Source organism: Bufo bufo, chromosome 4, assembly GCF_905171765.1.
Source record: "Bufo bufo chromosome 4, aBufBuf1.1, whole genome shotgun sequence".
In the NCBI taxonomy this organism is placed as follows: Eukaryota; Metazoa; Chordata; class Amphibia; order Anura; family Bufonidae; genus Bufo; species Bufo bufo.
In genome coordinates this window covers 326,629,965-326,652,815 of record NC_053392.1, presented here as the reverse complement: position 1 = coordinate 326,652,815, position 22,851 = coordinate 326,629,965, and the positions used below count along the sequence as shown (strand labels likewise).

General features: G+C 39.7%; 1 protein-coding gene across 1 annotated transcript in view; it reads right to left on the bottom strand.

Moving 5' to 3' along the window:
- The window catches only part of GRIK2 (glutamate ionotropic receptor kainate type subunit 2), a 1,085,136-nt gene extending 1,067,825 nt beyond the window's left edge, over positions 1 to 17,311 (bottom strand). The window contains exon 1 of the mRNA XM_040428804.1: positions 17,050 to 17,311. Within this exon, the coding sequence (XP_040284738.1) occupies positions 17,050 to 17,179 (130 nt within the window). The 5' untranslated portion in view covers positions 17,180 to 17,311. The remainder of the gene's footprint in view (positions 1 to 17,049) is intronic.
- Between the last annotated feature and the right edge of the window lie 5,540 nt (positions 17,312 to 22,851).

The following is a 22,851-nucleotide window of genomic DNA, read 5'->3' as shown; positions in this document are numbered from 1 at the left end:
GTATCACTTTCTGTTTTAAAAGCAGAGAAATAAAAATTTAGAAAATTGCGAATTATTATTTTTTTTTGTAAATTTGGGATTTTTTTATAAATAAAGGTTAAATATATTGACTCAAATTTATGACTACCATGAAGTACAATGTGTCACGAGAAAACAATCTCTGAATGGCTTGGATAAGTAAAAGCGTTTCAAAGTTATTACCACATAAAGTGAGATATGTTAGATTTGCTAAATTAGGCCTGGTCAGGAAGGGGACAGATGTGAAGTGGTTAATGATGAATGAATTTCTTAAAATACGATTCAGATTCAATTCTTTCTAATTTCCCTGAAAAGTTGTGAATGGTAGTCAGAGCTCTCCTTGAACTATATGCAACTCATTTCAAGTTCTTTAATACCAAACCTTTAATACTATTAGGAATCTTAAAGCGACAGTAACGTATATAACTATGGGTAAAAGTATAAAAGATATAAAACAGCCTCTATAAAAACAGACTGCGCTGTAGAATTTTTGACTTTTTTTTTTGTGGTCCAGAAATGTTTGCTTTATGGCAGCAAATGTCTCTGAATATAGGCACACACCTCCTGGGGTCATGTTATCTTCTTTCTTCATTGTTTCTTTCTTCTGTTCTTAAAAATGCCAAGATTTAGATTTGACCTGAATTTTGGAAAACTTGGGTCGAATTTGATTTGTTTAGAAAGGGGTCATTTATCTCTATTCACAATGAATTCATCAAAGCTTTCATGGCACCATTATTGTGGAAAAGGTGAATTTGAATAGGGACGAAATACACAAGGGTAGATTTATCATGAGAGTCATTTTTTAAGTCAGTTTAACAGGAGTGTACAGTGTCGTAATGTATGGCAAATTTATCAAATGTTGCATAGTATTGTTGCAGAGTTTGCTATATCTAAAACTTTAAGGACTACAACATGAAATGTAAAAGGGAAAGGCAGTAGACTGATGGGTGTGAGTAGACAAGATGCCATGTAAGCTGTGCTGGTCAACAGAGAAAGCTGCTTATTGCCAACTGCTGAGCAGGGAATACTTCAAAACTTAGTCTACTTTCACACTCCCATTTTGGCTTTTCGTTTGTGAGATCCGTTCAGGACTCTCACAAGCGGTCCAAAATGGTTCATTTTGCATTTTAATGCATTCTGAATAGAAAAGGATCCGCTCAGAATGCATCAGTTTGCATCAGTTTGCCACAGTTCAGTCTCCATTCCGCTTTGTAGACGGACACCAAAACGCTGCTTGCAGTGTTTCGGTGTCCGTCTGATGAAACTGAGCCAAACAGATCCTGGCACACAATGTAAGTTAATGGGGACGGATCCGTTTTCATTGACACAATCTGGCACTATAGAGAATTTATCCATCCTCCATTGACTTTCAATAGTGTTCAAGATGTCTTGGCTATGTTAAAGATAATACAAACGGATCGGTTCTAAATGGATGCAGGCAGTTGCATTATCTGAACGGATCCATTTATGACGGATTCGCACAAAACGCGAGTGTGAAAGTAGCCTAATACAAGTGGTCTCTCAAGATACAATATTCACAACTTCTAATGGTCTATCTTGGGCCATTGTAAGTTGAAACTAGACTCAACATACATTGCAGTGTTAGTGAGAGCAGGGAGAGTGCTGCTGCTGCTGAATTAATAGGGAAATCGTTAGCTAGGCCAGTGTTGTGTGTCCACTACAGTCCTCAAAGACTCATCTGCTGTAAGGACAGCGTCCTGACAGCACCCCAAAAAGCCCATTTTAGGGCTGGTACATCAGTCTGCTTTTATTTATTTTTTTCTATATATATATTGCAGTTGCCTGCCCGTGTGTGTCAGGCACACTGACTGTACTGTGCCCACTGCCAGTGCCCACCACTCATATCGGGTGGCACAGTACCTTGCAGATAAAAAAGTCATTAAATTTTTTCTCTGTAATATAATTTCAGTTGCCTGCCAGTGAGTGTCAGGCCCACAGACTGTACTGTGCCCACTGCCCACCACTCATATAGGGTGGCACAGCATCTTGCAGATAAAAAAGTAATTACATTTTGTCTCTGCAATATAATTGCAGTTGCCTGCCAGTGTGTGTCAGGCCCACAGACTGTACTGTGCCCACTGCCCACCACTCATATAGGGTGGCACAGTACATTGCACGGCGCACGCGCAGTGCCCCAAATTGGAAGTAAGAGGACCGACCAACCATCTTTTTCCATCTCCCGGTTCCTAAAATCTATTCCATACACCAGCCCCTGATAGGGGAAAAAACAGAGATTAAACTGGTAAAAACATATTTTTTTTATAAAAAAAAAAAGAGGATAGCCTCTGCGGAGCTGGGTATTTTTTGGACGCGTTACTGAACGCTCATGCACAATGGCTGTAGGCTCATGCGTCCTTTTGCGGAGGTGACAAACCTGGTCAGTCAAACCCAAGGAAACATCATCGACCTCATCCCATATGCATTTTTTCTGGAGCGTGCCCTGCGAAGAGTGCTGGATCAGGCCGTAGATGAGCATGAAGAGTTGAGGTCACCATCACCACCAGAAGCAGCCTTGTCGTCGTCGATTGCTGGACCTGCAGCAACGCAGAGGAGTCTGAAGAAGACGAGTCAGAGGAGGAAGGTGGCTTTGAGGAGGTGGAAGACCAACCACAGCAGGCGTCCCAGGAGGCTTGTTGTCACCTTTCGGGGACCCTTGGTGTTGTACGTGGCTGGGTGGAGGAAGAGACCTTCAATGACGTCAGTGAGGACAAGGAACGGGACATGGCTAGCTTGGTATCCAACCTTGTGCAAATGGGGAGTTTGCGGTTGTGCAAATGGACTGTTTGCGGTTGTTTGCGGTGCGTTAAACGGGAAGTTTGGTCTGTCAGAGTTTGGTCTGTCACTGTGAAGCGGGCGTAACCCTTACACTACCTGATCGATACAACATCATAAGTGATCGTATACACACACTGGATGTTTTAAAGCACGTTATTCCAAACAATTTATGAATGTTAGGTGATTTATGCCCTTTATGGATTAAAACCCGACTCTGCGTCAAATACGTGATTTTCCATGGGAGTTTTGCCATGGATCCCCCTCCAGGTGTTAGTCCCCTTGAAACAACTTTTCCATCACTATTGTGGCCAGAAAGAGTCCCTGTGGGTTTTAAAATTTGCCTGCATATTGAAGTCTATGGCGGTTCGCCCGTTCGCGAACACTTGCGGAAATTCGTGTTCGCCGTTCGCGAACGGAAAATTTTATGTTCGCGACATCTCTACTATACAGGACCCTGAAGAAGCTCCTATCCTCATCATAGATAGTGATTTACAGCTTTCAGGATCTATTCCTGACTGTTAGATGTAAGGACTTGCTTTATCTGTTAGTTATCTGACTTGTATTGTTAAATCTTCATTTTCTCTAATCTGGGGGTAACATTTTTGGGCTTTAAAACCAATTAGTAGTTCATTATAGAGTTATAGACTCAAGTTACAAAGGTTTCACCATATAATGGTTGAGCTGGAACCAATTATTTTGTAATTTCAGGAACCAATGTACTGCTACTTAAGGGGAACACTTCTTACCTTAGTATATATCATGAAATAAATTTTGTTTTTGTTTGTTGCCATTTTATATAACTTCTACCCTCGAGAAGGCTATTCCCATTTTTGCTGTGACCAACTAGTCAAGTGTCCTCTGTGAAGGGTTGTTCCAGGAATCTTTGTGCTGCCATAACTGAAAACAGCATAAAGTAGTGGCAGACAAGATCATTTCTGTGGTCTGTTATTTAACTGCTAATATATACTGATTGCCAACAACTTACAGATTAATGATGGCAGAGAAGTGTCTTGGGCTATAAGGGAAGAGTCCTGCTTATTCATAAGCTCTCTCTCTCCCCGCCTACCTGCTGAAGATTGACAGTTTCTACAAAGGAGGAAACTAAGGATAGAACTGCCAATCATAAGTAGGAGGACAGGGAGAGGGGTAACTCATGTATAATTGTGACTGACAGCCACAGCTCTTCTCAGGCACTGCCAGCATTAATCTGTAAATTCATTGTCAGTTGAGTGGCATGTCTGAGCATAAACAGACATGTTGTCTGTTTATGCTCAGTGAGGGAAGCATAAAGGTTGTGAAAGTTAAGAGGTTAAACATATTTTTACAAAAAACTAATTCACAGACATCCCAACCTGCAAAAACTCATTTCAGGGAGGTGCACTTCTCATTTCAGGGAGGTTTTCTTTTTTTTTTTCTTTCACAAACTTTTTATTACATTTTCCAGACATCTGCAGTATCTGCACACTTTGCTCTATGGTGTGGAGGACTGGGTTTATTACCCTGCCCCAAATTATCCTATTTATGTATATGTATAAAGGGATTCTGTCACCACCTATAAGCCCTGTGAGCTAAACATCTGCTCATGTCCAGGGTAGCATTCTGATTTCTAAGGTGGTCTTATAAAAGCTATTTGTGGCTTTATTCTGCGGAAAAACAGGTTTTACTAACCTGTCAATCACTGAATTAAGGTGCCCAAGCAGGGGAGGTCTGTGGATGCATGGTGCCCGGCCGCACGCATCGCCGTTTGTGCCCAGCGCCGCCTTCTACTCCTCAGTGCCACCTCTCCCTCCCTCCCCCTCCTCCCGCTTTGAGATCCTGCGTGTGCGCACAGGCTCAGCCTGATGCGCCGCTGCGGACTGCTGGCATCGACTTCTTCTTGCACTGTGCGCACACACCGAGAAGGGGACACTGCTACAGGTTTCCGGAAAGGTTTACTGCGAGTAAAGTAAACCTTTCCGGGATATATTGTTTTACATGCGGGCATCAGGGAGCCGCTATCTAATAGCGGGAGACTCCCTGAACGTCCGGGAGACTTGAGATCCCTGAATTCATAAGTCAGTATTTTAAAAAATTCAGATAGGCTAGCTGTCTCTGATAAACTGGTAAGAACAAACTGCCTTACATACCCTTGTAAAGGGCTGTGGCTGTTTAGCAATGTCTCCATAGTAACCAGATGAATACAATATTCAGTTGGCACTGAAGAAAGGGCAAAGACACTTGGCAGCTATCACTCAATGCTATTAATTATCTCAGTCTGTTTTATTTCTCTAAAAAATAAACTGAGATAGAGAATAATTTCTACACCACAGAGTTATGAAATGCGTTAGTCGTCAACTTTGCATTTCTTGTTTTAGTGGCCATTAGTTTCTGAGAAGATCCAATTATAGATCAGTTAAGTTAAATAGGGATTTCAAAATGATCACGATTGAGGTGTTATACCATAGGTAGATTGAGACAATCCTGGGTGCCCACATCTGAAATTGCAGTCACATTGCCAATGGAACACACACATGGTTTTTCCAATTATACTAAATGGATTATCCAAATTTTATTTTGTTTTTTTACCAAACTGATGGGGGCTTGGTAAAATAATTTTTAAAAAATTACTTTCGTTTTCTGCACCCACTCCAATCTAGCACCATCATTCTGTCATATTTCTCGACTGCAGTCAGTGATGTATAGTTTGACTGCAGCTATAACATAATGTATACCACTGCAGCCAATCACTGGCTTCAGCAGAGCACTGTAAAATGTGTATTTTTTGTAAAATTAAATTTCTTCTTATCCTTTCGACTGAAGATTTAAATTATAAACGTCAATTCATTTTATTCATGAAAAAATAGTGCAGGCATAGATAAGAAACTGTTTATTATACTGTATCTCGAAATAGAAAAATGACTCTTCCTCCATTTATCAGACGCCTCTCCTCACCCAAAGGCCCCTTTCACACGGGCGAGCTTTCTGCGCGGATGTGATGCGTGAGTTGAACGCATTGCACCCGCACTGAATCCTGACCCATTCATTTCTATGGGGCTGTGCACACGAGCGGTAATTTTCAAGCATCACTTGTGCGTTGCGTGAAAATCACAGCATGCTCCTCTTTGTGCGTTTTTCACGTAACGCAGGCCCTATAGAAATGAATGGGGTTGCGTGAAAATCGCAAGCATCCGCAAGCAAGTGCGGATACGGTGCAATTTTCACGCACGGTTGCTAGGTGACGATCGGGATGGGGACCCGATCATTATTATTTCCACTTATAACATGAATAAAGAAATGTGGGCAGCACCACTGTCAATGTAGTACAGACGGAGTGCCAGCGGCTGAGTAGGCGATCCACCTCCAAATAATGTAGAAAAAATGAACTCCGCAGCACATCCAAGTCGTGAAAAAGTAAAAAGAAGCTTTATTCACCAAGCATGCGACGTTTCAATCCTCTCAATGGGATTTTTCTCAAGCTTGAGAAAAATCCCTTTGAGAGGATTGAAACGTTGCATGCTTGGTGAATAAAGCTTCTTTTCACTTATAACATGGTTATAAGGGAAAATAATAGCATTCTGAATACAGAATGCATAGTACAATAGGGCTGGAGGGGTTAAAAAAAAATTAACTCACCTTAATCCACTTGTTCGCGCAGCCGGCATCTCTTCTGTCTTCATCTGTGAGCAATAGGACCTTTGATGACATCACTACGCTCATCACATGATCCATCACCATGGTGATGGATCATGTGCTGGACCATGTGATGAACGCAGTGACATTATCAAAGGTCCTATTGCTCACAGATGAAGACAGAAGAGAAGCTGGGCTGCGCGAACAAGTGGATTAAGGTGAGTTAAATAGTTTTTTTGTTTTTTTAACCCCTCCAGCCCTATTGTACTATACATTCTGTATTCAGAATGCTATTATTTTCCTTTATAACCATGTTATAAGGGGAAATAATACAATCTACACTACAACTAACCCAAACCTGAACTTCTGTAAAGAACTTCGGGTCTGCTTACCACAGTCTGTTTTTTATCACGCGCGTGCAAAACACATTGCACCCGCGCGATAAAAACTGAACATAGGAACGCAATCGCAGTCAAAACTGACTGCAATTGCGTTCCTACTCGCGCGGGTTTTCCGCAATGCACCGGGACGCATCCGGACACGCCCGTGTGAAAGAGGCCTAACTCTCCTGCACTGATCACTCACAATCCAATGGCAAATACCATCTTTATTGAGACAGTGATGAAGATGTATTATCAGATCACTGAAGGATTAGGCTACAGCTGCTGCCTATATGAGTCTATGGAAAGGAGTGAAGGTGATGGAGAATGGAGCAGCTTCAGAGTGGGATGCACAGACACACACACAGGTTGCTATTTCTAGGTGGGTGTTTTATCTCACCTCAGTGCTGTATTCATAGCCACACTGCTGTATGTAGTCTTTTTATGTAAGAAAGAGATAGGGAAGCAGACCCACTCTTATTTCTCTATGTTGAGTATGACAGACTTCAAAACAGCCAATTTCTACCCACTAGCTGAGGGAAAACTGACATTTAGAAACAGAGCTACAGAAGAGGAAAATTGCTGAAAAATACAGGATACAAGTCATGTGTAAGATCAATCGATTAATACCTATACTCCAAAAGTAGTTGTAGTGACAATGGTAGGCTACAGCCAATTATAAGAAATGGGTCGTACCATGGCATTCAATATGTTATACTCAGAAGATCATTTTATCAATGCACATCAGTTCAAATAAGTCTAGACCAAAGAATAATCATGTTTTCCAATGATATTCACACAGGTGAAACGTTCCGGTCTAGTTAGACCTTCTTTAGCTAAAAACATGTAGAAGTCCAAGTATTATTGGCAAACATGATTATTCTTTGAATTAATTGAACTGATGTACATTAATAAAATTATCTTCTGAGTATAATATATTGAGTGCTGTGGTATGACCCTTTTATCGTAATTACTCATGTCTACACATCTGATAGCCTATTCTGAAAAGTCATCTGAAATGATGGTTATACTAGGACTAAGTTCCTCTAATGCAATGGTACAAGTGGACAGTGTTTTCAAAACCTGGCTCTCGTGTATAGAAAGAAAAATCAGATCATGCTGACTTTCAAATCTACAGCATACTCATTCTTGCCGTAAATTTTCACTACAGACTCTCTGTAATGCTTTTCAATGTAGTATGGTAAAATCAGCAGTAAACCTGCAGTCAAATCTGTAAAAATTCTGCATGTAACAGAAGGAAATGTTGCCATGGATTCATGACAGATTTGGCATGGATTCACGGTGAAAGTTATCCGCTATATTTGAACTTTGCCTTTAAATTCTTACTAAATCTGAAAAATAGTGTCCTATATAATGGGTTCTATATAAACATGTAGTGATAGTACTGTTAGCTTCAGAAGTGAATGTAAAACTTAGAGTAGCATCATTACTCAGTATACTTCAAATAATGTTGGGATTTCGTTTGGAGGCTTGCTTGGTTCTCACATGAACTTTCATGTCCAATAACAAACCCATTGAAGAACACAGCAATCACAGCCAGAAATGGCTGATAATGTAAAAAAAAAAATATAGAATTGTAAACCCTCACTCGAGTAGATCTCAGGGGAAAATAGTGAATAACTTATTTAAATTTTTCAGTTGATCGCTACTCTTTCCCATAATCACCAGAGCTGTGAACATAATGAATATAAATATGCATGGCAAGGCAATTTATGCATGTATTTTTTAAAGAAAACATTTCAAGGTTTCAAATGCACAACAGTATCTAGCAGGCATAAAATAGGGTCAGACGTAACCGAGAACTAAATTTGCTTGTATATTGTAATGTAGTATATATAAAGTGCATAATGGCTGTGAAATGAGAAAGGGGCTTTGAGTGACCACAACGGACCATATAGTGGTCTATGTGAGTATCCACATACCTACAGCCTTATGCAAGTAATGTATACCATGTTAAAGTAACGTACTATATGGATTTTAATTGGATAGAAGCGGTACTGCAGTAACCAGGCATGGCCTCTAAACCGTGTATGGAGGTGTGTTGTTCCGATGCCTAGTTAAAGCTCACAAAAACACCCTTAAACAGTCAAGATTAAAAGAATACAATTTATTTAATCTTGAGAAGAGACGTCTAAGGGGGGACATGATTAACCTATACAAATATATAAATGGTCTCCGACTGGAGAAGAAAAAGTTCAGTCTCCAGAACCGTCAAAACTTCTTTACTGTAAGAACTGTAAATATGTGGAATAGACTTCCTCAGGACGTGGTCACAGCAGGAACAGTGGACAGATTTAAAAAGGGTATAGATGAATTATTTAAAGTATATGACATTAATGCTTATGAAAACGTGTAGAAATCTGAGTCTCACTTCCTTCTGGGATTCGCGTCCCCAACTATCCCTTGGTTGAATTTGATGGGCTTATGTCTTTTTTCAACCGTATTAATTATGTAACTAAATCTGTTGTGGTGCTGTGGTTGGGCCCATGCCGATCTAATATTGATGACCTATTCTAAAGAAGACCGTCAATATTAATGTCCCAGATAACTAATTTAATGATTGGTGTTACAGAGCTCCCCGGCAAGATAAACTGATTTATTGGAGATTAGATAAGATGGAGCTGTGTTTATCTGTTGACTTTTTTCGGTGCCTCGTGAAGAATAGTGTTGAGCGCAAATATTCGAAAAGCAAATTTTTATCGCGAATATCAGCACTTTGAGAATTTGCGAATATTTTGACTATACAAATGGAAAATACAAATGTGATAGCACTTTGCATCCAGCATTCTGCCCTGCCTCAATGCTGGATGAGGCATTGGTGTACATTTTGGCCAAAGCGTAATAAGCCACTCACCATTATTACGCTTTGGCCAAAATGTACACCAATGCCTCATCCAGCATGGAGGCAGGGCAGAATGCTGGATGCAGAGTGCTATCACATTTGTATTTTCCGTTTGTATATGTATTTCGCCATAGTGATGTGCACCTACATACAGGTTGTGCTGACTCAATCCCCCACATTTTGACTATAGTGCTTTATATTCGTAATGATGAATATTAGTTTTTTTTTCTTTTTTTTTTTTTTAACACAGTACACATCAGGTGATCATTCCTCCCTTCCTGTAGATTGTGGGCCAATGAGAAGGCTTTGTCACAGCTTAGCAACATCCCTAGCAACCAATAGAAAAGTTGCCCTACCCTTATTATACAAGAACCTCCCCAGCAGCTATTTTCTAAAGTTTATTGCAGTTCTTAGAGAGACAGCAGTGTCATTGCTGTGCTCTGTGCTTTGTGTTATTACATTAGATAGTTAACTTATATATATAATTCAGATAGTTAGGAGAAGATAGTGAGTGTAGGTTAGATTGATCTATAGTGTAGCTGATATTGCTAAAAAAAATTGCAAGCGCGAACATATTGGAGCATGTAAAGCTATTCTAATGTTCTGCCATGCCAACCATTTTTTTCCAGTCTCAGAAAACTTAAACCAGCTTGAAAAATGTAACATAAGTGACCCACGCCTGTATTTCGCACGCATTACGCAAATATTACATTGCCGATTTTTGCAATCAGGAATATAATCTTGAATTATCAAATTCACAAAGAATTTGATGAATATTCTACAAAATATTAGCGAAATATCGCAAATTCGAATATTGCCCCTGCCGCTCATCACTAGTGAAGAATGTGATGACCCATTGAACAAGTGTTTACTTATTTATTGGGTGATCAGCGGCAGGTTTACATAGGGAAATTATCAGAAACAAGAAATATGCGATAATTGTCCTGATCCCCAACCTTTGGCCCTTATTTATCAATAACCGGTGTGTGCTACACAAGTGTTGATGGGCCCTGTGCTGCCAAGCAGACATTTAATTTATGACAAGGTGCAGGCCTCATCATAAATGAAATGACTCCTCTGGCATTATTTGCGCCAGGCTGAAATTTACTCCAGCTTGTAACTGGCATAGATTTCAATCATCATTACACCAGTTTCTGTCGTAAATAACTTCAAGAACTACTAACATACTCTGGTATAACACTCTACTAATAGTATTAGCCTTGGTGATCTATAGAAAACCATACAAAAGAAAAATGAGAAGAAGGTAAGACAGATGAATGCAGCGTGTATATTTTTATGGTGACACACTCACCCAGTGGCAATTTCCTCAAAGCACAACACTTTATCAACTGTTTCTGTACACTTTGCCTGAAGAGGAGCCTTGGTTACAGGACGGCGAGTGTGAGCTGATAATGGACATCAAAGACAAAAACCAAGACCTCTAGTGTAATGCTGTTCATAGATTTATTTTATTCTGTTTTCAAAATAGTGTTTCGACAAGGGGCTGTAAAAACAGTAAATACTGGTAAAAATCTGCCCATTTTTGAAATGTGTTATTTTTTAACACATAAAACCTATGAATTAGGAAGTCAGATTAAATCCCTTATGACAGCACCACACCAGAGATCCTCACTTGGTGATAGATGTCACATTATCACCTGCCATTTCCCTAGTCCATTTTGCCACTTGCTCATTATTTATAGGTCATACCTACAAGCCCAAAGTAAAATCTAGCTAATAGCCCCAAATGGTCTCTTTTTAGTAATGATGCAAGATAGCATTCTGACACCTGACAGCTCCCAGAGGTCTGTCCTAAGTAATTAGAAAAGGGTTCATTGACTGATACTTTAGGATGATAAGAAGCCAGTCAGTAGATTGATAGTCCTGCAATACTGTAGCCAACATGCTTAATAAATAACAAAACTCATCATCCACTAAACCACCAGACAAAAAAGTCCACTTTAATCATTGAGGCAGTTTTGATTGTGTATTATTCTGCAAAATGAGCTATGTTTAACTTTTAAGCCTAGAACGAATATTTTAAAAAACTGCCGTGATGGATGGAACAGTCACTGGTCCCACTGGGTAATATGTCTTAAGATTTCAAGTGGCTTCCCTGCCAGGCGCCATACAGCTTGGCCTTTGTTCCTCATCTTTGTACTCTTTTCAGATTAAACTTTTGACTCCTTTTTGTAAATGGCAAGCAGGTTGCATCACATGGCAACATCACCCTTAGAGAAGGAAACACCACCGATAGACCATTATAACTGGCTGCTGTGAATTTTGAACAGATAATGGACAACAAAGACTAAAATATTTCCGAATTGGCATTTTTAAGACAATAACATTAGCCGATGTGAATGTTACTGATTGTTAAGATTTGCTGTACATTAGAAGAGAGGACAAAGACATTTAGGATATTAGAAGGCATTTTTCACTATATATATATATATTCTTTGTTTATTATATATATATATATATATATATATATATATACACACACACAGCACACATCAAATATTCTTTCCCAAAGAAGGCAATTATGGCGTGCCGTAAGTAAGTCATTTCTGGATAAAATTTTAATTATATAAACAATAATAATAACCAAGATACCATACAGCAATATAAAAGCTAGGCAAGTCACTATTAAGCATGTTGCAGGTGTGCTCATCTAACATTGCAGCAAATGCTGAGGAATATACAGAGCTTGTCTCGGAAATAATACACAGTCCACAAATAAGTTTAAAAAATTCTGCATAAAAACAGCATAAATCTCCATAATTAGCCAATAGTTAATCAGCATATAGTCTTCTCATAGATATAGTAAATATCATTCATGAGATGGCACTGATTTTTACAAAAGAAAGAAACTAGAACCTGAGCTCCAGTCCCTGAGAGGAGAAGGCTAATCATATACACAATGCTAATCCAGCAAAGATGATTGTCAATGTCCTGTCTTATGGACAATGTATGTAATCTATCTATCTACTATTTTGTAGAAGAGGTCAAGCCCAGCACATGGAATGAGAAGTCCCATTTAGATACCTTCTGTACTACAAAGTAGAGCTGGAGAGTGTGAGTCTTATAATAATGGCAAACAATGGAGAATAAAGCCAATGTCTGGTAGCATTGTCCCTAGTCTCTCCCTTCCATTGACTCTCTGCTATAACAACTGCTTTTCCAGAATAAGGTAACAGTTAATTGAGTTGCATTAATGCTACCTGATTCTTTTGTATCATTGTGCTTTAGTTGTTGTTATTAAATCCCTTCTGTTCTAGAAACTCTAAGCTGAAGGAAGCTTACTTAACCTACATTAAATCTTGATAATGTAATAATGAGTCTTTTAAAGGGATAATAATTTTAATTCCCCTATCTGCAGCTATAAAGATTGTATACAGCTAATCCAGTTTGCCCTTTCAATTAAACTTGTTCAGCTTGTTCTATTTAGTCAGCACCTGAATGGGCCATTAAAATTCTTGGTCTGTAAGACTTGTATGCTGTTCACTGTTGTTTTTAAATTCCATTAAATCCAAATAGTCTTTATCACCCCATGACCACTGTGACTTCAATCAGCCAATTTAATTACCTTACAAAATTGTCAGTAGAAAAAAGCAAAGAAAAACAAGAAGGGATGTGACGTTATCAAATTGAAATCTCTCTCTCTAGTGTTTAATCTGGACCAGTCAATAAAAATGCTCCTCAACTCTTCCCTTCAAGGGGGATTCAACCTCACGTTCTTTCCAAGGTTTTTTTTGCTGTACTTGAAAGTTCTTGAGATGATGATGAACATGAACTGTCCCTTTGGTTCATCATCAGTGATGCCAGAGTTGATATAACCTTGATGGGCATCACCTTTGTGGGTAGACTGAAATGACTGAATTCCATACATGATTGAGAATAAGTTGGATAAAGAAAGATAGATTAGATAGATAGATAGATAGATAGATAGATAGATAGATAGATAGATAGATAGATACCAAATGGACTGCAATATTTTCTGGAGGGCATATGTTTTCAAAATGTACCAGCATTACTTTACCCATATCTCATTACATTGATTATAAGTTATAACAAACAAAATAAGTCAATAAACTATGTAGTATTCCTCAATAGCCTGTTACTACCATGGTGGGTTTAATTCTGAAGAAGTGCACAAAGAGCCACAGAACACTGCATAAAAGCCGGCATTCAGAACATGTCCTGCCGCATTACCCGCAATAACCATCAGACAAGAACATTATTGTTCATGAATTACATATAAAGCCAGTCAAAGATGATGTGTTATTGTTTTATTGGTCTTTGTATGGCTATATTATTAACCATTAGAGAAAATTACAGTAACAAATCAGAACTTGTGTAGTAAGTGTAGATCTATAGTGATACATCTACATAGAAAGACAAAAAACAACTTCAGATTTTATTGACTTCTTTAACAGACCTCCAATAAATGCCAGTTGTAGGGTATATATGTTAATCTATCTATCTATCTATCTATCTATCTATCTAATATCTATCTTGCATTTAAGGTTATATAGATCTAGATGAGACAGACAGATAATAGACAGATATATATATATATATATATATATATATATATATATGATAGATAGATAATAGACAGATATATAGATGACAGACATAGATAATAGATAGATGATAGATAGATAGATAGATAGATATGGGTAGATAGATATTAGATAGATAGATAGATAGATAGATAGATAGATAGATAGATAGATAGATAGATAATAGATAGATAGATAGATAGATAGATAATAGATAGATAATAGATAGATAGATGATAGATAATAGATAGATAAGAGATAGATATTAGATAGATAGATAGATAGATAGATAGATAGATAGATAGATAGATAGATAATAGATAGATGATAGATAAGAGATAGATAAGAGATAGATATTAGATAGATAGATAGATAGATAGATAGATAGATAGTATGGGTAGATAGATAGATAGATAGATAGATAGATAGATAGATAGATAGATAGATAGATAGATAGATAGATAGACAAATTGATATTTTTTCTCAAACTTGTCTAGGACAGTTGACTGTTCCTTCCGTCGGTCACCCTGTATTATACAGCTGGAATAATACCCCAGCCATGTCTCATTGTTAGTACATCTGATGTCTACAGCTTTGCCCGGTGCCAGTGATCCTCCTGCCTTGTGAGAATAACATTTTATGATATTCTTGGCTGGCATGCACGGCTGACACCACGTTGCAAACAGACTAGCACTGGCAAAGTACTGAAATCTGTGACTAATAGCATATGGGGAAAGGAGAAAGCATCTGTAATGGATTAACTGGCTAGGTAGCAATGAATTCTGCTTATGGTATGTCGTGGACCAAAAAACTGTTTCTGGCTGCTATGGTAAATACATATTTAGGGTGAAGAGTCAAAACTATTAAGTCATTAAGTCATTTTTCTAAAGTGGCATGCACAGTATAGAATGAGTCAAATACTATAATAACGGTGCAGTAGAGAATACTCCAACACACCTGTAATTAGTGTTTGTTTGTGTATGTGTGTGTATATATATATACACATACTTTTGCATGTAGAAAGTGTTTGCATGTATGTGTGTATATATATATATAAACACAGATCATTTTACAAATATAAAGTTAGAAAGTGTGTGTCTATATCTATAACGAGGGGATGCGGGCAGAGCTGGTATGAAGGTGCAGTTGGCAGGGATGGAGCAGGGAGTTCAGGCTCCAGCACTTGTTTAAGGACTCGCCTGTTGCCATAGAGCTGCAGGCTGAGGCAGAGAATCAGGGCTAGTTGTCCTTTGAAGACTCTCTTCAGACAACTCTTGACCTCAGCCAAGCAGAAGGGAACACGGGACTGCACAGGACTATTGTTATTAATATTGTTAAATGTTCTGTAGAAAGAAAACCAGGCATGGCACTGAATAGTCTTTTGTTCTGCAAAAAGGGCACTGATGTGGGAAAACATGGTACCAGGATGACTGAGCCACATCCGCAAACCATCTGTCATGGTCAGGAGACATGGCCAAGTCGGAGGGAAATCTCCTCTAAGTAGTTCTATCACAGAATAAATGCTCCCTGGTGTGGTGCTAGGCAAGGTTCACACCACCAGCACCAGCAGCATCCATTCCTGCACATTCAAGGTGGCACAATACATCCTGAAGGCTCCTTGTTGTCATCATGACTTCTTTGTTGTCTTGTGGGTGATTTATGGAGGACAAGGGATTTTCCCCCTAATCCCTGCTAGGCAGAGCTGCACCCTTGGGTGTTGAGGGGTTGAGAGGAGGCTGTACTCTAGCATATGATTGATTTCAGGCATGAGTGGCATTATGTGAATTGTACTGCATGTCATTGTATCATCATTACCTATGCCGGAGCATGGCTCCTAGTGTAATACATGCAATGTGCAGTGATATATGAACTGTCTGCTTCCAAAGAAGCAAGCATTCCTGGAGACGGTTGCTATTAGCAACGTGCCTCAAGCATCACCTTAGATAGAAGCAGATGGCAGCAGGGACAAGTCACACTTTGGATTTCGCACCATCAAATCGTATTTATCAAGCTGATGAATGGTTTTAGTTATCTGCTATTAATAATGGCCATTGTAATAAACGTTCAGCCCCTCTTCCATCTCAGCTGTCCTTCTTCTTCCTGTATTATGTGATGTCCTGCTTCCACACATCTTAGGTGACATCCTGCTTTCAGATAGAATCTTGAGTGGATTATCTAGGTGACTTCAACTGGGATGCCTAGTCTGATCCGCCAGTAGTTGGTCACCTGTTTGCTCTATCTAAACCCACTTGGGCAAAGTTTAGCTGCCATGGTTGTCCTGAATATCTGAGAGGCATCTAAAACAACTACCGAGAGGACTTTACAATACCTTATTTAACATGTGCAGAAAATGTCACCAGTCTCAAGTAGCATGCACTTTCTTCTACCCACATGGGTGAAAGAGGAACTTACTATCGGAGCTCATAGATGCATTCATTGGCTTGTGGAGGGATCCCAATAAACATCTCAGATGAAGAGTTAGGGGCTCTAGACATCATCTTTGACACATTTTTGAGACTGTTGACTAGATTCCCACTTTACTACACACTTCCCACAAGAGTAGATGACTACCATCTAGCAATCTCCAGCCACCCTGGGCGACAATGACACCTTCCCATTCTATCCCCCATTATCACAGAGCTGTCAGCGTCCTATTCTTTGGACTGCAGTGACAATAATCCATTTCTGCAGACAGATTAGTGCCTTCATTGTGATAGACCTGGCTGCAATAATACCCACTTTAGCAGACATCCTTGTATTGTTTCCACCAGGGTTACTATATTCAATCCAGAAGCAAAGTGAAAAAGGGATATCTTACCGAAACGTAGAACATGTGTGGTCCCTTGAGTATACCCAATCCAAAGCAAGCAGGCGACGAATCTTAGGGTGCACCTGAAGAATGAATGAGTTAGGAGAGGGCACAGAATCTTCATGGTTCCACTGTACATCCGCGTTGCGCCTTCCCCCTATAGAGTGTCAGCTTCCCCGGTAGAGTGAGAAGAAGGAGAGGACATAGACTGATGATGGCCCTCAGAAACGATCACGGCATGGTCACAGAGACAACATGAGCAAGGAGGATCCGCTTCCCAAACACATTAGCAATCCCTGCATGTTCTTCATTCACTGCACCAAGGAGCAACCTTCAACTGCAAGGAATGGTGGGACATCCATGTTAGAGGGGGAGAATCCTTGAGAAATCCAAACGCATATGCACATCCCGGTGAGCCTGGAAGGGATGAAGGGGGGAGGGAAATGCAATCAATAGATAATCCAGCCCGGAGAAAAGCGCTGAGCTATGGTAGCACAGGGGGAGTCTGTGTGCTGGTCCTGGGGTCTGCTGCTCTCCCTTTCTGCTGCACTGCTGCACAGCTCCTGACGTGCAGCCAAGATTAAGTGAGAGGAATTAAGATAGCTCCTCTCTTTTTAAGGCTGTCAGCCAGCCAGCCTTTCCCAATTTGTATTAAGCAACTGATCTGATATCCCCGTGCTGAAAAGCTGCTTGCCTTGATTCATGGGCAGAGCACACTGCTTTCCCAGCTAGCACTGGAGACTATCTTGGTGCCATCACACAGAGAGCACTAGCTGCTGACAGTGTGCCACTTCTGCTGGATATTAGCATGGTTCACATGTGACTGTAGTTCAAGGCTGGGGGGGGGGGGAGATGTATCCCCCCCCCTTCCCCCCCCCGTTGGGTGTCTTCCTTGCTCAGCCATTTAACCCCTTCTTAGAGGTATGCCATTGCTCGCCTTGCAATAGGCATGCGTGGCCACTTCCAGCACTGACTAGGTTAATCCTTGCACACTTTTCCTGGAGCAGTTGATATAAATCGCTATACGTTATTCATCAGAGAGCTAAACTTTGACGCTAAAAGCGGTTTCTTGCTATCATCTGGAAGCTAACGCAGTTTACACCTACACATTACATCTTATTAGCTGACATCTGGATCCAGGTTTAAAGCGACAAAGTGTTTCAGAAAAGTGGCAGGCTTGTTTAGTGTAACACAGCGAATGTACCCTTTGACTGCCACCGCAAAATTCACATTTATTTTATATATTTTATATTTTTCACAAAATGGCAGAAGTCTTAAAAATATGGGGTATGAGTATATATATATATATATATATATATATATATAACAAAAGAAAGAAAAAAATTCCACGACACATCAAAGGCGTAAAATCCAAGTAGATGCTTTATTTGATATATATATATATATATATATATATATATATATATATATATCCGTACTCATGTTTTTTTAAGACGTCTGCCACTTTGTGAGAATGCTACCCGGCACTTTGCACCTATAAGTGACATTGAGTGTTCTTGCATCAATTTGTAACATTCTATAATCAAGGTATAAAATTCAGTTTGCGGCTAAAATTCTGATCGAAGCAAAGGCTTATAGACACAAAAACTCCTAAAACTAAAAACACAAGATGTGCAGAGTTCATACATTTTACTTCCATGTCTACACAAATTGTTACATTCAACAAAACCAATGAGACCACATATCATCGTGAAGTTGACATGTGGTCTGATTAGACACAGGGGTGATGACATGTGTTGATCATCTTTTCTCTCCTAAATGTAACAATCAAGGAGAAGAAATGCTTTTGTCATTGGTGAGAGAGGTGATAACATGACACAAAGTTTCTAAATTCCCCTTGGTGTAATTGGAGGCTGTACAGAGGAAAGGATGACAGTAACAGGCTGTTTTCTTTCTTCTTGATGTCACTGCCACCTTCCTTCTATCCACCCTTCTTGGGCGTTTAAAGTAAGGATTTGTTATAGATGCACTTGGAAGTGAAAGGGTTAATAGATATACAGTAACAGGCATTTTTGCAGCATAAGCAATCATATTGAGTGCTCATGCAATGAGGCCTCCATCACAGTACTACAAGAAGTGCCAAAACTCTCGATAGGCAAATCTGTCTAAAAATGCCTGATAATTCCCCCTTTAAGACCCCTTCACAGGGGGCGATGATCAGGGAGGTTATTGCATGAAAGCATTATTGATGTGGACACCAAGATCATTGTTTCTGGGGGCAAGTGACTTTATTTTTTATTTATTTTACTTATATAGGACTGACATATTCCATAGTGCTCTACAGGCATTATCATCACTTGCTGTCTGCAGTGTGGCTGAGAATCTAAATTCTCTATTAGTATGTCTTTGGAGTGTGGAGGAAACCAGAGGAAACCCACACAAACACAGGGAGAACATAAAAACTCCATGAAGATGTCCTTGGTTGGAATTGAACCTGGGAGTCCAGCAATACAAGGTGCCAATCTTAACTACTAAACCACCATGATTGCAGGAGCGATCACTAGTCCCAGAGGAGATGGTTACTGCAAGCAAATGTAGCTCTCACCTCCTCTGATGAGCAGGAGATTATCAGGAGCAAATGGTTTGTTTTTCAATAAATGCCTGGTGAGTCAGTCCATGTAAAGGGACCTGTCTATTACTGCATAATTAGGCAGACTTGCTTTTTAGGAACTTTGAAATGATGGGTGATGAACAATGAGGTATGCTGGAGAGCAAACTAAACTTGTAGTAAGCTTACTGTTACCCTAATCTTAGCCAAATCCTGTGTTTTTTATAAAAATTTATGGGACCAATGGTAGCAGAGCAGTATGGATCTCCATCTCTCATCACAGAATGCAACAAGTTTGAGAATAGGCAAATAGATTGGGAAGAAAAAAGTGTGTTACCTGTTCCAAAGTTTTAGTTACTGTGATCACTTTGATAGGTCCGATCACGTGATTGGAGACCAACTTTATTGGACCCTGATCAGTGCTCTGATGCCTGATATTGTTAGCAACAGCTTGGGTATCAGGATTGGATCACTCAATATTCTCCTGAAACACCACCTTAAAAAGATTGCCTAGCAGGAGACGTATCCTGAAGAAGTCTGAGGCCTCACTTATTTGCTTTGATACTTGTGTCTTTTATTGAATACTTTTTAACCTTTAAAAGGACCGCTAAAGATAGAAAATGCCCCAAAAGTCTTCACTTTGCCCCCCCCCCCCGTATTTGTATGTTGGTTGGTTTGTACTCAGTAATTGAGCTCCAAGCTATCAGTATTATATTACATTTAGTATAACTGTAGTGCTCTGGAGCAGGGGGTACTTTGACATTTGGGCATTTGTGGACATTTGCCCATTTCCCCTATGCAAAGTTAAAACTTCTTACTTTATTTATCTTGAAAGGGTTAACTTATACTGTTTATTACTGTTAGTGCATTTTATATGTATTGTGGGGACTCGCTCTGGTAGACAGGATTAGTGGATGCAGTATAAAGGCAACAACAAGTTTTTTGGATCAAACAGTTCAGTGTTTTATTTACACTTTAGACAAGTGACAAAACAAACAGTCATATTCAAACAAAAAAATCACCTTGCGGGGTTGGTGGTAATTCACACCATGCGGTAATTCTGCCTCAAAGAGTCCTTGCTGATAGCAGCACCAACCTGTTTTCATGCCAAACAGGCAGCAAGCCTTCATCCAGACACGAGGCTTCCAGATCCCAACACAGAGACCTGGCTGCTGAGCCCAGCTGCCTATTTAAGGCTCTGTTGAAAGGGTTAATGAATACTGAGAGACTGTTAGGACTTTGAATGAGAAGCTGGCAATTCTACACAGCTGCCATAGAGTTTAAAGAAGACCATGTTTTGGAGGGAAAAGCCAGACATTTTGGAGGGAAAAGCCAGACGTTGTTTACCACTAAACCCAGACAGTCTGACCTTGTCACTGTATGATTTAGCTCTGTTATTATGTTTGGAAACTTGTTTTTGTCTGGAAAAACTGCTGTGTCATTGAAGCTCTAATGTAAGTCTATGAGAGACGGAAAGTTTTATAATGTATCTGTTTGTGCTGAGCTTCTCCACTCCACCCCTCCCCTACAAGGTTCTAGTCTAGCTAAAACCGTATATAAGGAGAGCAGTCAGAGCCCCTAGTGTTCAGCAGTTAGGGACCAGTGCTTGGAGGGGAGACTTATGCCAGCCTGCATGAGTGACCAGAAAAAGATGCTGAGATAGGAATACTGAGCCACAGACCATGGGTCACCAGCTCTGTGATAAAGGAGCCACCCGAACTACAGAGCTACAGACCGTGGGTCCTTGACCAAGATGACAGCCTTCTGAGAGAGAGAGGGATAGCTAGCTTAGGCCTTTCATCAGCATCAAGCCCTTCTTCTGACAGGGAGGGACTGGAGAAGCCAGCTGTCACGTTGGGGAGTGGGGAAAACCCCCCACCATATACGAAAGACCCCTCCGGGAAACCAATGGGGCCCCATTTCAGAGGAAACAACAAACAGCGGAAATGTCTAGCAGACATGCTGGACACAACATCAAAAAAACAGACCTGTAATAATGCACCAGACATACACCACACCTAGAACATAAACCCACACTAGACAGGGTACATGGAGGATACAAGGGGAGAAAATTTATGTCCAACACGGTTGGGTGTCTTCCTTGCTCAGCCATTTAACCCCTTCTTAGAGGTATGCCATTGCTCGCCTTGCAATAGGCATGCGTGGCCACTTCCAGCACTGACTAGGTTAATCCTTGCACACTTTTCCTGGAGCAGTTGATATAAATCGCTATGTGTTATTCATCAGAGAGCGAAACTTTGACGCTAAAAGCGGTTTCTTGCTATCATCTGGAAGCTAACGCAGTTTACACCTACACATTACATCTTATTACCTGACATCTGGATCCAGGTTTAAAGCGACAAATTGTTTCAGAAAAGTGGCAGGCTTGTTTAGTGTAACACAGCGAATGTACCCTTTGACTGCCACCGCAAAATTCACATTTATTTTATATATTTTATATTTTTCACAAAATGGCAGAAGTCTTAAAAATATGGGGTATGAGTATATATATATATATATATATATATATATAACAAAAGAAAGAAAAAAATTCCACGACACATCAAAGGCGTAAAATCCAAGTAGATGCTTTATTTGATATATATATATATATATATATATATATATCCGTACTCATGTTTTTTTAAGACGTCTGCCACTTTGTGAGAATGCTACCCGGCACTTTGCACCTATAAGTGACATTGAGTGTTCTTGCATCAATTTGTAACATTCTATAATCAAGGTATAAAATTCAGTTTGCGGCTAAAATTCTGATCGAAGCAAAGGCTTATAGACACAAAAACTCCTAAAACTAAAAACACAAGATGTGCAGAGTTCATACATTTTACTTCCATGTCTACACAAATTGTTACATTCAACAAAACCAATGAGACCACATACCATCGTGAAGTTGACATGTGGTCTGATTAGACACAGGGGTGATGACATGTGTTGATCATCTTTTCTCTCCTAAATGTAACAATCAAGGAGAAGAAATGCTTTTGTCATTGGTGAGAGAGGTGATAACATGACACAAAGTTTCTAAATTCCCCTTGGTGTAATTGGAGGCTGTACAGAGGAAAGGATGACAGTAACAGGCTGTTTTCTTTCTTCTTGATGTCACTGCCACCTTCCTTCTATCCACCCTTCTTGGGCGTTTAAAGTAAGGATCTGTTATAGATGCACTTGGAAGTGAAAGGGTTAATAGATATACAGTAACAGGCATTTTTGCAGCATAAGCA